Here is a 17,149-nt window from a genome sequence, read left to right on the forward strand (position 1 = left end):
ATACGTATATGTGTATATATATATATATATATATATATATATATATATATATATACGTATATGTGTATATATATACATTAGGTCACATAATGTTGTTTAGTTTTAGTTGTGTTATGTGGCATCTTGGTTTTTGTAATTTTTTTTTTTATTGCTTAATGTGACTTGGCTGTACATGAAGGCGCAAAATAACCCAATATTTTACATCCTAAACAATAAGTCTGCAAGCACCAGGGAATTGTAACAAATTGATTTTCTCTAAGTCATAAAATGATGTATATTTTGATAGCAGCCTCTCTGGAACACATTTTAGCATAGAGTAAAATCTAATTACTGGGTTGCCTGTCAAGTCTTGTCTCAGGATACACAGCATGACAAGCCAAAAAAAAAATGCATTCTCCGCATCTTCTCCCTCTTGGTAGATATTCCCGTGACCTGACATCCATGGCGGATGTGCGGTGGCGCCTCAGCCACGAGGGCTAGCTGCAAACCCTGGCGGCTGGCCTCGCTTCTCAGAGGAAGACAACATTGGTGCTGGGGAACTGCCTTGTTTGCCTCTGCTGGCTTAGCATTGTTTATTGCTGAATAATGAAGTGTTTAAAATTTATGCTAAGCCTTACTTAAGGCACAACTCTCTTTAGGGAGCTGTCTCATGTCTTGTTGAGTCACTTCAGTGCTCTAAAAATGATGCTTTTCTGCATCCTCATGCAGGACAGTCATTTTGTTGATCTGAGAAAAATTGCTGCAGAAAACATTTAAAGGGCCAATCATATTGGATATTTTACTACTGTTACTAGTTGACTGGGCATTGTTGCAACACTCCTTTGCTAGGAGGCACTATAAATTCTAGTTGGTTAACTAATCCAGCACATGGCTGCCCTCATCTCCCTCTGTGACAGAAAGTTGTATAGATGTAGGAATCCACTACTAAACAAAGGATAAAAAAATGTAGTCATCTTATGTTAGGATGTAATGGAAAAGTAAAAAATGAATTTTGGATAATGTGTCATCATTATACTAAAATAAAAAAGTATAAAAAACAAATCACTCATAACCAGTCATAGGCTACATTTTTAGATAGGCCACACAGTTATTAGTTACGTACATAGACCAGTCTGCAGCTCTTCACCTCATCAGTTGAAACCCATCTGATTCTGCTGCCATACTCCAGATTTCACCCTTCACTTATTCAGATCAATGTTACCTTAAAGTACCTTGAGGTGACTGTTGTTGTGATTTGACACTATATAAATAAAGTTGGATTAAATTGAATTGAATTGATTAATTTTCCAAACCAGATAATCTCATTTTGCAGTGGAAAAAAATGACTAAAGTTGTTTGTTTTTTTTACTTTGATTTGATTGCTTTTAAGTGTCAGTGCTTATATTATTATTTTTTAAAATCCAAAACACTGTAAAGTTCACTCTCATGCATAAACCCATTGTAGGAAAAGTTGCAAAATAAGGGACTGTGGGGTTAATTTGAACAGTTCTATAATTTTTAAATGCTAAACGTGTTAAAATGACCCCTTAAATGATGTGCTGAAGGTGGTCTGTTAAGGACCTGGTCATCCTGGGTGACCTCACTGTGGCTTTTGCATACAGTCCAAATGTGCTGCTAGTACATGCAGTTTCATGTTAACTGTATAACTTGCTAGCGTCATTTAAATGACAACATTTAGCAAAGATTTAGCATCCAGCAGCGCATTAACTTAATCCCTCTCTAAAGTGCATGGAGATAAAGTTTCATTTTCTACAAACTGGAATCCATGAAAGATGCTTTATATAATCACAAAAATCATTTAGTTTGAATTTCTCGTACATGGCTTTATGTTATTTTAGGAAAGAACAACTTATTAATTAGAGCAACACAAAGGGTTGTGTCTTCGTTTTTATTCAAAGATTTATTGAGTTAATATTTAACTTTATGCTTTTGTTAAGTAGATACAGCGCAGTGAAAGTAGACTAAATTTCAGGAACCCGACATTCTTGAATTCTGCCAACTTTGGTGTAATTTGATATTGGATCGGACTGATTCAACCTCCTGGACTGTGGCTTTTTTAGTTAATGCCACAAAAAGCTTCCCCAGTACAGTAACAAGAGTAAAATGAGAATTTGTTACTTCCACTCTGGTGTGTCATTACTGTCACCTCTTTGCCCTCACCAGTCAGACAGTGTTGATGTGGTGTATTGGTGCTTTGGCTGGTTCTTTCAGCTCTCTAATCTGGAGAGCAGAGAGGTGCTGCTGTCGCTGACAGACTGAGTGACAGGCAGGCGGAGAGGACCCAGCTGTGATGGCTGGTGTCGGCTCAGTGGCAGCCTTATGATGAATTGCCTCTCTTGAATGATAGCGCTGTTACTGAATGATACTGACGCAGGATTGTTCTGTCAGCATCTCACTGGCAGCCGCAAATAAATAAATAAATAAATAAACAAGAAATAAACCACCATGCAACTTGCCTCCCCATCTTTTTATTTTTCATTAAAGTTGCCACCTCTCATAGATCTCCATATGCAGTGATATGAAACTGGAAGCTTGTGGAGAAAATTGCTTTGCAGAACCACAAATGTGGTCCAACTTTTGAGTGATTGAAAGCTGCCTCTTGTTTGCTCTTTGTTTTTGTTTTTTACTTTCATTTCCAACCGAGTACACGTATGTAAAGAAAACAAAAACCTTTACTCTCGCTGCTTGAATTAGACATGATTGCACTCCGATGAACGTGACTTTGATGTCCTACACTTGCGGGAAAAATAAGCTGCTCTCTTTCTGTGCTGATAATTGTATTGTTTTCCTCATACTGACGTTCACCTTTGTTTTCTGTGTTTTTACAGCTCAGATGACTACTACGAATACGGACACAGTGGGGAATCATATGATTCATACGGTGAGTTACAGACCTCTTTTTTGTATTTTTACTCTCTTCATAATATTTTTTGTTTCATTTGTCAGAACAATGTCAATTTTCTTTACCTGACTCTGTCCTGCTGGCTTCAGCTCAGTTGCCACACCTCCCCGAAAATCCTGTGCCCTAAAGATGAGAAAAGTTTGAATTGTAAAGTGTATTGAATTCTAATAAATCAGACCTTCCAGACTTCATTTAGAGAATTAGGCAATGACAAAGGACCAAACAGCACTAAATGTAATTTTTAATGTTATGTTCTTGTCTTACAGGAAATATTACACAAATTTAAAATTTTTAGCCTCTAGAACTAACCACAAATGCTCCAAGAGTGATTCCTGTACTTCTGAAGAGAAAATGTGTGTACACATATTAGGGGTGCAACGATACTCGTATCGATATTGAACCGTTCGATACAGTGCTTTCGGTTCGGTACGCATATGTATCGAACAATACAAAATTTTTTATTTATTTTATCAACTTTCCTTCTGACGATGCTGTCTGTGTTGAGCGCTCAGTGGATCTGCGCTCGACAGTGCAGCCTAGGCGGAGTAGTCGAACGCAGATTCACTGAGCGCAGGGCAAGCTAGCGAGACAGAAGTTAAGCTCTCCTTGCAACATGGCAAATTGAACCTCCCCCACCCTCATTCAGATCTGCCGTTTGGAACTATTTTGGTTTTCATGTGACGTATGACCCTGAAGGTAAGCGTGTCATGGACTAAAGTAAAACAGTATGTTGGATGTGCCACGCAATGCTCAATTACATGGGTGGGAACTAGTGTGTTAGCGCAGTTAGTTCGCTAACGTGTTGGCCGTCCAGCCTCACGCACGGGGCGATCGTTAACGGAGATTTGCCGTGTTGTGGCGTTAACGTCATTTCAACGAGATTAACGCTGACAGCACTAGTGGGAACACAACGAATATGACTGCACATTTACTCCGACAGCATCCTAGTGCAAAGACAAGTGGAAGCAGACAAAAACAACAAGCAGGCATGCTACAAACTTTACCCGAGTCATTTAGACAGCCGTTAGCACATGATTCTCCTTATGGGGACCTGATATGTTTAATATGCTGCTGAGAATATACCCCCGAAGAAGCGTATAGTATAGCTTTTATTTTGGAAAGAGCCATTTCTCTGTAATAAACTCTATTTTCCAAAGATGAGTGATTCCTCAATCAGATAACAGGGCTCGCAAAATCGCTAGCCCGACGTCCCGGGGCTAGAGATTTTTCCAGTCGGGCTACCAAAATCTATCCCTGCCCGTCGGGCTATCGTAGGAAGGAAATTATATATGTCAAGGCTTTTGCATTCTTTCGGAAATGTAGCTGGGTAATTATGTCATTGGCATCGGTGAGCCACTGTCAATATGTGACATATTGAAATCGCGTTTGAATTTGCGCTTGTTTTTTGCTTTCACTTTGCAATCGCGCGAACTGTGTATAGAGAGCGACAGTACTGATTGGTGAGTGACGATAATTTGCGCACCAATTCCTCTGACATCGTCTTATCAATCGTTAGCTTACTATGCAAACATGACAAGTGAAATCTCCCGCAGCAAGCTTAAACATGTGAGAGGTTGATCGCGCAGAGAATCGCTGAGCGTTAAGTGAGTGCGTGTGTAAAAGCAGCAGGATATATATTTTAGTTCTGCTGAGCCAAATAAGACAGGTCAGCGTGAAGAAGTGACAGCCAAAGAAAAGCTTACCACAAAACGGAAAAGTTATGACAAATCAGACTATAAGGCAAAAAGAAAGTGCAGCTTTATGGTTTCATGGACAAAAGAATTTCTGTGGCTGCAATATGACGAGCTAAATAACCAGGGGTGCACATAAGTGGTCCGCAGGTGCATTCGCTGTCAAAATAAAAAACGCGCACAAGATATGAAGTTGCAACGTGTGTTTGCGTACATAAGATTTTCTGGAGGAGGACAGACATTTGTTTAGAACTCTTAAAGATGTCGAAGAAGCTCCTTTAAGCAATTACTTTGGTTTTCCTCCACCTCCAAAGAAATGTCAGAAGGAGTCCGAACCACAAAAGAAGCGCGTATTCTCGGAAAAGTGGTTGCAGGAGGTGAGCTGGCTTCAAACAAATGATGAACGCACAGAGATGTGGTGCAGAATGTGCCGTGAAAATCCCACTCTAGCGGACAAAAACAGTGCCTTTTATATGGACGCAAACGCGCGTTGCAACTTCTTATCTGGTGCGCTTCTTTTATTTTGACAGCGAATGCGCACATGCGGACCACTTATGTGCACCTGTTTAAATAACATAATGTTCTGCCGGGTGTGTTGTTGGTTTTCCCTCGATTTCTGAGTCGACAAGCGCCTTTGTTACTGGGACCAGTCATTTTAAGAAAGGCCCCCATTAGAACCCATGAGAAATGCAAGAAATGCATTATTGCTCAGTCTGCAATATCTTTCCCAGAACAAACACCAATTGCAAATAACATACTAAAAATAAACCTGAAAATCAGTTTAAAACAGCGTACTATGTTGCAAAGAGTGAACTACCACTGGCACAATTTAGCAGTCTTTGCAAACTTCAAAAAGCAAATGGCCTCGATCTTGGTTCCACTTGCCTCTTACCCGTGACTTCAGTGGAAATTTCAAATTCAGGATCTGACACAGGCTGATTCATGTTCTACACAGTTCTTACAAGTTCATAGAAATTTCTGTTCAATTAGAACCAAGTATTTGAGTTGATGATTGTAATTTTTATACAATGTTGTAATTTGTGTTTCAACAATTTTTTGATTAATATTTTGTTTCCTTTACAATATTATACTGTAATGTATAATATTGTAACGGAAACAAAACAGGAAACAAAACATCAATCAAAAAAGTGCTCTCTTTTTTATTCGGGCTACTTAAATTTATTTTGGGCTACCAAAAACTGAAGAGTCCCTGCCCGAAGGGCTACCAGGGATTTTGAAATGTTGCGAGCCCTGAGATATATTTATTTTTTTAATTTCTTTTTTGTTTCAGCAACATTAAATTTAAAAACTGTACTTTTGAGTTAAAATATATTTATAATTTTAATAAATGACAAATTAAAAAGGCATGAACATTTTTTTTTGTATCGAAAAAATATCGAACCGTGACACCAAAGTATCGAACCGAACCGAACCGTGAATTTTGTGTATCATTGCACCCCTAATATATATATATATATAGCTGGTCAATAAAGAGATGCTGAAAAGCAGGTTCATGGAAACAGCGTCGGGTCTGCCGTGATAAGTTTACAATAAGACTTATGGTCCCGAACCTCTGTGCACAGCGTCTGCAAATCGGGGCTGTACAAAGTCACTTTCATCTTTACGCAGGACTGTAAGCTGTCATCTGTGAGGCGTGAGTGGTGTTTTTTTTTTAACATAGTTCACGGAGGACAATAGCTGCTGACATAATGTGGATCCGAAGGTCCATAATTGGCCTACCTGGGGTTGAAAGTTTCGGCGGGTACACCGGCTTCCTCGAGTGTGACGCTTATTTTGAGCGATGAAAAAATAATAGAATATAATTGTATTTTTATATTTCAATATCACAATAATCTTCCAATTTAGAACTACAAGTTAAAAAAGAACTAACATAAATAAATTACACTTCAGCTAATTACTTAAAAAAAAAATTTATTTTCCCAAACCACGCGGAGCCGCACTATAAGGACTAAAGAGCCGCATGCTCTTTAGCATATACGGCTCTGCACACACACACACATATGCAAATTAAAGTCATAATAAAACACTAGCTAGCACCATATGTTAAGAAGCATCAAGTAATATGTAACAGTGCATTAATAAATATTCATAACATTTTGAAACTCAGAAAAAGTATTATTTATGCAGGTAACATTATCGGTGAGTTCAAAAATCTGTTTTGGTTTTTTTTAGATTGAGAAAAGAGGACAAAAGACTTTGTAACAATAGAAAATACAGCAAAGACAAAACAGGTATTGATACAATTATTATACATTTTTAACATTAGATTGTAGTTTAAAAATGTTGTACCTATAAGAATCAGAAAGTCTTCAGTTAAAATAGTTCATAATAGCATTACAGAGTCCCAGTTATTGGGAGATCCTTAACAACAAGCATTACAAAGACTCACTAAATTCATTGTTTTCTACAAATCTGCTCCAGTGAACAGGATCTTCTATCACTCTCACTCAAACACATTTGAGCGTATATGGCTATATGAATCATATGTCACCAAGGTTATTATAGCTACCTAAAACTGCTTAAAGCTAAAACTAGGTGGTAAAATATTTTTTCATTAACTGCAGCCAAAAAAGAGAATATTGTGGAAAACTGAAAAGATTTTGTGAACTTGCAAAACTATCCAGCCGTCCTCTTCCGCTTGTCCTTATCAGAGTCATCTACCAGAGGGCAAGAGGCGGGACACACCTCGGTGAGGTTCCCAATCTCAGGCAAACAAAACTAATGAGAAAACTAAAAAACTGTACCTGTCCGCACCACCTTTAACTACACCTATAAAACACCAGCTACTGATAGCAGGGTTACTGTGCAACTGTGTTTGGTTTCTGTTTGTACTTCATACAGTGCCAGGCGAGTTGTTAGCTTAGGAGATAACACTGGATTTGGAGTACTTAAATGTTCAACAACAGTAACTTTAACTGCAGTGCAAAGAAGGGAGCTGACCTGGGAACGGATTGTGTTTATACACACACACATACACTCTGAAAAGAGGGAAATGACAGATGCTGCACTGGCAGATTACTTGCTACTGTGCTGGCATTATGAAGAAAGCAGATTAAATGAAAGCCTGTTACATATTAAATTGTGTTTCATGGAAGAAATGTCTTTGAGAAAGTCAACATGGCTTGTTTAGATTGTGTTGTGTGCTGGCATAAAGTAGAGATGCAAACAAATGCAAGAAAATCAAAAATAACACAATACTTTAGGCATTGGGGAATAAATATATTCATTTAAAAATTTTGGATAAAAAAAATGTGGCTTATGGAAAAGGGATTTGGGTGGATCCAGCAGCTTCTTAGCAGGCTAAAATTCGTTATACAAAGATTCTTCCATGACCTCGATGGGATCATACAGTATTTATCTTTGATCCCTGCACTTCCATCTGCCCAGTCACTGAAGTTTCACCAACATTTCTAATTAACTTAAGTATGTGTGATGTTTGTGCCACAGTAACATCTGTCTCTGCAGTCACCTCAGCACAACTTGAAAATGTTGCTCTCGGCTTTACAGGCAGTTTATCGCGTCTGGAAAGAGTCGCCAATAACTCCGACCGCAGCAAAGTTCAGACAAATCTCAGATAATGTTCAGCAATCCTGTGTCGGCTTTTGACAAGATATAGTGAGAAATGGGCCAAGGTCACGTCTCCTGCAAAGTACATTTCAGTGATAGCAGGGCTAATACATGCTACTGTACTGTGAAGGTCCATCCTTCTTTGATTATGTATGTGCGGCCTTTGTGTGTACCTGTAAATACACAAGTCTGGTTGTCCTGGGTTTAATGTCAGTCTGTAAATTCCTCACAGTCTGGGTGAAAAGATGAAAACACTGTGTTAATACGAAGGTGTGTCTGCTTTAATTTAGCTTCTCTTGAAAGCTTCTAAAAGAGTATTCACTGTGCACTTTACCAAGGCCAGTCAAACAGTTTTTTTAGTGACTGACTGCAAAGACATGATCAACTTTTTAATTACTGAAATGTATAATTTATATGTGTTGTAGAGATTCACCTTATGTTGCATATTTTTTGTGTTTTAAAGCAGAATAAGACTTTGCTGGGAGTTTGTGACTTCTTAATTAGGCAAAGCAAATGCATCGTAAACTCATATCTTTTCGTTTTTGGCAATAAGTCAAAGTTTTTAAAACTTTCCCAACTTTTCTGACCACACAAGTGGAAGAACTAAGCACCTCCTGCTCATTAGAGTGTTTCCTAGCATCGTATGAAGCTGAAAAACAGGGGGGGGGGGGAGTGCTGCGGCACACTGAAAAGAGGACGACAGTTCAAAGGAAACAGATAAACAGAGTTGATGTGCATCCATGTTCTCAAAACACAAGGTTACCTTGGTGTGTTTCTTCAAAGTGACTGTCAGTGGAGAGGTGACAGGTTTAATTAAGGGGTATTGGCTATGTGCTGCCAACTGTGAGCCTTTACACAGAAGGAAAAAAATCCCTTTGTGAGCCTCGGCTCTAGGGAAGTCTCAGTGCTGGCTGAAGATCAGACAAAGGGTGCCATCGATACTGGCACTTTCACATTGACAGTACCAGCGGGTGAACTGGGCTGATTTGGGCTAATGGTAATTGTGACCTTTTTTGCTAGGAGCCACTAAACGGGCTCTTTTCAAGTAGCTATTTGATCCTCTCATTCAATTATCTGTGATGAATACTTCCAGGTGAAAGTCAAGCTTCTTGGTGCGAGTCGCTGTTGGTGCTCGCAGCATGAAAGTGCTTTTTGTTTTCACCAGCAGCATCAATACCAGACACCCAGAGCACGGCTAACTTTGTGCTGTAATAATTTCATGGAAGGGAGCATATTTACAGTATTTGCATAGAGCTTGAAATTGATTTAAGTGCGATGCCTCTGTAATCACTCCACATCTGTTTCTTTCCTTTTCTTCTTAATCAGGTCAGGAAGAGTGGGCAAACAATCGCGGCAAGGCTCCGTCAGCACGAACAACCAAGGGAGTGTACAGAGATCAGCCATACTCAAGATATTGAACTGTTTATACAACCCGCACCTGAGTCCTCATGGCTGTTACAACCCCAAGTAATGGATTTTTTATGGACGCTCCCACCTTTTTAGAATTGAAAACATAAACCGCAAAAAAATAATCCAAACCAAACGGTGACCATAGCGAGACACTGAATGAGACAAAAACGTGGAATCCCCCTGATTCTAAAAAGATACTCCCACTGGATAAAAAGTGTGAAGCAATTTAGGTAATCTATCCTTTCCCCCTAGGAGAAATCGACTGGACAATAAGATTAAGAAAAAAGCTTCATAGTACATTAAGTTTCTCTCTCAGCTATGTGATTGTGAAGAATGACATTGTATCAAGCTATTTAACTTGGTAATGATTAGCGAGCCACTGTAAGGTGTTCGATACAATGTTTCTACACAGCTGCCAGTGCAACTTAATTTATCACCCTCTATTCTTTAGACCTTCAACTGCGTGGTTGATCTCTTAAAAATGTAGTAGCTTAGTTCTAGGAAAGTGCAGTTCTGTAGATATTTTCTCTGAGGGGTAATCGGTGAAATTGTGTCCCTTGTAAATGATTTACAAACTGAAAAAAAGACAAAAAAACATCCTGTATACATATTGTATTGCTGTTTCCTCCTCTTTTTTTGTAAAATAATAGTTATTTAGTGTTAAAGGGCTTATAAAAGCATGGTGTGTAACTGTGGATATTGTCAGCTGTTTTATTCTGAAAAGCCTGTGTAGTTGTGTTCATTGATTATGCCCCCCAAACATCCACTTAAGTACATCTATAAATAGCTGCGCATACTCTATGTACACTGCACAACCAGAGCTGCAAAACAGTCCAGGAGCTTTTTAATGTTTGTGGAATTTTTTTTAAATTTTTTTTTTTAGACAATCTAAGTAAGTCATTTTGGTGTCATTTTTTTTTTACTTTTTAACAATATACTTCTCTGACTGTGTAGGCATAACAATGAGTTTTAAGATGCTCGGTCACATGCTGGTGAATTGGCAGTCATTTCCATCTAGAGATTTGTTCACTATATTGATTTTAAGCTTATGTAAGCCCTTTAATATTTTCCTCTTTGTTGATGCTAAATAAACATTTTGAAAGAAAACACTTGTGTCAAAGAGAATAATTATGAACTCATTAAAATGCGTTATAATTTAAACTAAAAAAAAAACAAAACACGCTTGCAATATTTACAACCACACACAAGCCTTTTAATGTAGTAAGCCGCAGTGATTATCACCGTAAAGTCAAATATCGGCATAGGCAAGATGAACTTCCCAAAAAATACATACAAATAGTGGATACAGCTGTTTGTGACCTAGCAGATGACCTTGGTGATCGGATAACAACAGTTTCCTATTTGTATTCGAACTCCGTGTGCTGCTTTTCGTAGGAAATATCTCCGACTGAGATTTAGGGGATTTAGCGATAACGGCATCGGCACTCTTGAAAATCTATCCGCTCTGTTTGCTCACATAATTCGCTGGGAAGCAAGCGCTGGTCGCGTCAAGCATCATCAGTAAACACACATTAACTTTCTGGGTGTTTACCCTTACAGAAATGGCTCATAGGACCACGTCAAACTGAAAAAGAAAGAAAGACTCCTTGACCTCCCACAGGGGTCAGGTGTGTGGTTAAGGGGGTGAGGTGGAGGGTGTTGGTGGGGGAGGGGGGGGTTCTCTCTCTCTTTCCCTCTCTCTTCTTGTTTTGCTCTTTCTGTTCTCCTCTGGTCATGTGACCCCTTTCCCAGTCATATAAAGAGCCTGCCTCTGCCCCGTCCATTAAAGAGACTCTAAATGACCCCCAGCTGACCTCCGCAGAGAGAGGGATGGCAGTAGCTGTTTAAAAAGACCTCCGTTCCACAAGGTAAACAAACTGACCCAGTTTAACCTCTCCCCTAATGTAGCTGCTCATAAACCCTCTAAACTTCAGTGTAATATGTTTTACTGTCTCTGTTGAGTGCATAATCCAGCTGCAAAGCTGGGAATAATTAGATGTATGTAACCAAAAAAAGAAGAAAAAAAACCTGTAAAAAAGTATGATAAATAGCAGGAATATTTCAACTAACTGTGTAGTGAAATAACTTTATCATAAGACTTTGATAAAAATATGTCCTCTGTTACAATAATTGAACCATAAAATATTATGTGTCTTGGCATTTCTTTTCATGCTATTTGTTGTTACCTGTGTTTATGACGTAAACTTGAATAGTCACACTGGTTTATATATTTCCTTCTAGGTCGAAGTACTGGCTGCACAGGGGCGTCCATCCATTTATTCCAATGGTGCTGAAGGTATGTTGTTTGCTGCATCATGCGTATGCTGTCAGTGATGATATTGTTCATCTAAACTTGTCGTGCTATGTTCAAAGTTGGATCTGGTGGTGGGGAAAGAGAACAGGCAACAATGTAACAGTAGTATAGATGTGAAATCATGCATTGATACAATGCAGTGTACATAGTTGTATAAGGTTCATGGGTTTTAGCATGTAAACTTAATTTACAGGTCTACATCAAAAATATAAAGTACTTAAAGGCATGATGATTTTCAGTTACACTTCAAAGTCTTTCAAGTAGTGTGCAGACATGTTATGTGATTTATGTTCAAAATGATACAACATAATAACACACTCTATCTCAAACAGGGCAAAGCTAAATTTTTTCTTATTTATTTAAAATCTCGACGTGTTACCAAAAAGAAAAGAGTTCGCATGAAATTCAGGCTTTAATATTATTGATCCAATCAATCAGCTGATGCTCAAAACTATTTTAAACAAAATTCAAGACAGATTCCTAAAAAAACAGAAAAATAAAATATAATCCAATTTATTTTTAAAACGATGTATAAACACATTCAAATGATTAGGTTGGGTCACATCCTGGTAATCCTATAATCATGAGGCTAAGGCTTCAAACTGCTTTTAACTTTTTTTCTACGTATGATGATCAGTGAGAGCAGATATCTCAGATAGAGTCATCTTTGGCACCAAATCTGGTTAAAAGAATAAGTCCCACTCACCTGCTGCCTTAACCTCTAAGCGAGGAGCAACCAATCAGGAGAAAGTTAGTTCAAATGAAGGTTGTACTTAAAGCTAAAAGGGAACTATGAAGGGTTGTTATGCAAAGCTTCTCTATTAGAGTCCAAGTATAAAGATCACATGTACTGATCTCAACCATCCAATAGGATCATGTTTTATCTGGGTTGGCTGAGGGCTAGTTACAGTCGAACAACACTAATCCTCCCAGATGAAAATGTTTGCCTGTCAGAGGAATTCTCACATGATGGTCTAACCTGTTTGAATGTCAAGTGAAAAACCCCTAAAATGAAATATTTTGCAGAGGACACAATGTTATCATGGCACATCAAATATTAATGTGACTTTGAGGCAGCGCAATGTTGTTGTCATAATGGATCTTTAGAAGTAAAGCTGTTTTTCCAGAGATTGGGAAATTCTAACAATTGCCTCTAGAAAGCTCAACCCTCAGCAGCTCCCCTGTTATGCCCTTCCACAATCTTCTAGAGGGGATTCAAGTCCCACCGGATTATCTGCCAGAAGGTAGAGCAGGTTGTTCACCAATCAGCCGGCTTCTCTAGTCCACAGGTTGAGATGTCCTTGAGCAAGACATTGAACCTCAAACGGCCCCTGATACCTCCCAGTTTTTTTGCAATGCCTATCCATTGCTCACCCACACAATTAGTCTATAGAACATCGAGTGTTGTTTTAAGGGGTATGATTAAGTCCACCCCTTTGTGAAGGCTTTTCACCTCTTTGGAACATCCCAATGGAAAACCATTTACAGCTGTAATGCCAAAATGTATAAAACCTCATTTGAAATGTAACATGGTCTGGCTTCTGAAAATCTGCCTATTTAGTGAAAAAACAAACCCTAGTACTAGGTTGCCTAGATTCGCCAGCAGGCCATTGAATGTTGTGCAGTCCAAACAAAGCATTGTTTTTGCCTTTTGTTTTTGTTTTTGTTTTTGTTAATCGTCATATTGTTCTCTCTTCTTTATTTTCTTGATAGACTTGATGAATCGTTTCCTTCCAAACATTCAGGCCCACACAGATTCAAACCCACTCCTGATGAAGGGAAAGAAACAAGCTACGGACTCTGTCCTTCGGACGAATCGCAGACGTCCAGATTTTCACAGTCTGGGCCGAGGTGAATCCTGTGGGGGAGGGGATGGAGTGGTGACCTGTTGAGATGCACAAAAAGGAGGGGAAAGATCGTGCCTGTATCACACATCTTCAGAACGGAGGGATGGAAGGAAACCCGTGAGGCAAATGGAGTTCCTTATCCTCTGGGACGGTCTGTCGGGGGATATTTCCTTCAGAGCTTCACCGGCTGCATATACATTTTACATATAGCAAGAGTGCTCTGAACTGAGTGTGAACCTCACTTCCATGGTTCCCGATTCAAACTGTTATCAGACTGGATGTGTCTACCTCTTGCGTTAGATTCTGAATGCCAGCTAAGGATGAGTAAATAAATAATGCAACATGCTAAGGAAAAGGCATCATAATTCTAGCAGAGACATGTCTATTCTCACCCTGTTGTGCTCATTAACCTCTATCAAATCAGCTCCAATGAATAAATAATTCACCAAGTGCCTTATTGTTGCATTGTTTTGACACTTTTAGATGTTTAGTCCCATTACCCAAGTTAACATATATGCCAGCGCTGGAAGGAAAGATAGCTACTTTTTTTCTTTTATGTTGTTTTTCTGCTTCTTTGTATGCATTACAAGCATGCAGGAAAACACCACCCGGCCTCATATACAAGAGCACAGTCTATTCCAGATGTACTGCTTAATCAGAAACGACTTCAGTGGATATTACAATTCCAAAATAGCTTTCTCTCCGGTGGAGAGCTTCATTCTGTCTTGTGCATAAGTCCAGATAGGCTGATCCTTATTCCTCACAGCTGTATGTCCTCAGTGGCAGACAATAGTTTTCCATTAGAGGAAGTGATTCTCACTGGAGCCTCAGGCCAAGCGTCAGACAATGGCACAGCGACCTAAAGCTCACATCTCAGGCTCCCAGAGTCAACTCTCATCACCTCCAGAGGCTGATTTCCACTCTGCAGTGGCTTAAAGGGACAGGCTTATCTGAAGTGAGCTTGTCCAAGTTAATAAAGTTAAAAGCAACTTATTTGATTAGGAATGCATACAAGGGAGGATGCAGTCATCTATCACTGGCAGACGAGTCAATTTCAGCGCTAGATCGATGGTGAGCAGACCAGCAAAATTAGAAAGTGCTAAAAGGCTGTGAAAACCTTTTTTTCCAGTTAGCTTCTTACTGTGAGGTATCCTACTGAACCCTCTGTGCTCTGTTTCAAGGTTACACTGAATAAGAGTTGTTTGTTGTATTTGTTTTTCCTTTCAAACAGACAAACTGGGCTGGGCTTAAAATATATTTGAATCAAAGTAAGTCTTGTTGTGTGTTTGTTAGCGTTATTGTCAAATCTGTCAAAACCATAGACTACTAGAAAGCGATATGGCATTCAGAATATAGACTCACCAAAAGTTTTAACCTTTTTTTTTTAAACTAGACTTTATTGGTGAGTCAAAATATGCGGTCTTTATGTCCAAATGACCAATTAAATCTAAGCTAGTTTATATAAGACTTGCTTTTGGGGGCTGACAGACCGTTAGACTAGCTTAACTTAACCAGTTAGTTTAGCTTAGCATACTGTAAGACCTTGCGTTACATTTTTTTTGCAAAAAATGAAATATCCTGGGATGTATAAGTGGGACTATTTCTTGACCAGAGATCAGAGCGTCGTGGATCATCTTCTGACTGTCTTTGAGTTCCCCTTGAAAAATGTTGGTAGGGGGATTTTACTGCACTTTGTTTTATTTATTTATTTTTTTAAATTATTTTAATATGTCCAACTGAGCTCAATCTGGCTCCTTATTTGTTTTATCTCATCAAAAGCTAGCACGTTTTTCATGTGAAGAGACCCTGAAAAGACTTGCACAGAACAGGTTCAAGCTGAAGACCCACTTGCAGCAGTGGCAGCCGTGCTAACTACTCAGACTTTTTTTTAATACTCATACAAATAATCTTTAAGAATATTAAAAAGTATTTATGCTATCAAGCCTGTGTGTGCTTTTTAATTGGTTTTGGAAAGAGAAGTTTACACACATACCATATTTAATTACATTTATTTAAAAGGGGGAGAAAAAACCTATAGCCTCTAGCTCTTGCTTTAGTGTTATCTTGCCTATATGTTGCACTTATTGGATGACTGTTATACATATGCGACTATAATAATGGTTAATTACATCTGTTGTAGCTGAAAACATAAAAAGCACTGGCTTTTTGATTTCATGAAGTGTGCTAACCCACTAGTATTTGCCTTAATCATGTTCAGGATCTAAAGCAGCTGCCTCTAGCTGTTTGTTCTGTAATTAACTGGAGGGCTCTTAATCTTACTGAGATTAAAACACCCTGATCAATGTTGAAGTGTCCCCGTGTCTCCTGAAGTGAACACTAATGTGACCAGAGGTCACTGTGTGTCACTTACTAAATGGAGGCTTAGATTGAGTGTGATCGATCTCCAAAGGACTTCAAGTCAACGGCAGCAAATACTAGCAATGAAAACAAGGAATGCTTTGTCAAGAGATCTTTTTTTAATTTTTAAAAATTAGTTTTAAAAACAGAACATAACTTTTCATTATTCATCTAAGAGCATGAAGTGACAAAAGCAAATGATATCAAAATTAAGACATGTAAAGGAACATGTTTAAAAGAAAGAAGAAAAAGAAAAATTGATAGAAAAAGGCAAAGAAAAACAGGGAATATAGGGGAAAGCATACAAACCCCAAATGTGAAGTCAAATCTCATATTTATTGTGCTACATCTGTGTAGTCAAAGCAGAGTCTTTACCATAAAACGACCTTGACTCCAAACTGGCATTTGGAGTCAGGGGGCTGAGGCATTTCACGTTTAGCTTTGTGTAGTGCTATTAACCCTACAATGTTAATTGTGCGGCACAGGCGGGGGGGAAAAGTGTTGCTGCGCTGGTATAAGCATTTCTCTGTGCACGTAAATAACTTCTAATCGCTATGCTAAATGTAATAAGGTACATTACCAAATTTAATGTGTGTAGCTCCAGCATAAATTTGGGGGGGGGGGGCTTTTCACTCTTTATTAAAACAGACCAGAGGGAAATACATGGAGTAAGGAGCTTTTAAAAAATATTGAAAAGTTGCTTAGATGTCAATTCAGGAAGACATTTACAGTTATGAAGTACAGAAATAGTTGTTTGTGAAACTAAAGGAAATGATCTGCCAGTTAATTTCAAGTCAAGCAACTAATAGGAACAACACGACTGATTGACATCAGATGCAGTGGTGAATTCATCAGAGGGTGAGCTATGTCGTATAAAAGTTGACTGTACTGAAGATATGGCGTTATGGTACTGTAGCACTGGTGTAACACAAGTAGTGGGAATGTAAGACCTGCTAGTGCTACTTCTTGCCTTCTTTGAATGCAGTATAGTTAGCTTTAACCACAGTATGAGGACAGAAGGAAAATATGGGCTAGACAG

General features: G+C 38.7%; 1 protein-coding gene across 3 annotated transcripts in view; it reads left to right on the plus strand.

The window, feature by feature from the left end:
- khdrbs3 (KH domain containing, RNA binding, signal transduction associated 3) overlaps positions 1-15,694 on the plus strand; it is a 151,700-nt gene extending 136,006 nt beyond the window's left edge. For 2 of the 3 annotated variants that reach the window (XM_084920195.1, XM_084920196.1), the window contains 2 exons: positions 2,829-2,881; positions 9,508-10,698. In XM_084920195.1, the coding sequence (XP_084776321.1) occupies positions 2,829-2,881; positions 9,508-9,599 (145 nt within the window). In that variant the 3' untranslated portion in view covers positions 9,600-10,698. Of the gene's footprint in view, positions 1-2,828; positions 2,882-9,507; positions 10,699-11,832; positions 11,888-13,618 lie in introns of those variants that run through there. The other variant, XR_014799300.1, reaches the window with a different exon arrangement.
- The last annotated feature ends 1,455 nt before the right edge of the window (positions 15,695-17,149 follow it).

Source organism: Perissodus microlepis, chromosome 22, assembly GCF_051167445.1.
Source record: "Perissodus microlepis isolate ML-2025 ecotype Zambia chromosome 22, ASM5116744v1, whole genome shotgun sequence".
Taxonomy (NCBI): domain Eukaryota; kingdom Metazoa; phylum Chordata; class Actinopteri; order Cichliformes; family Cichlidae; genus Perissodus; species Perissodus microlepis.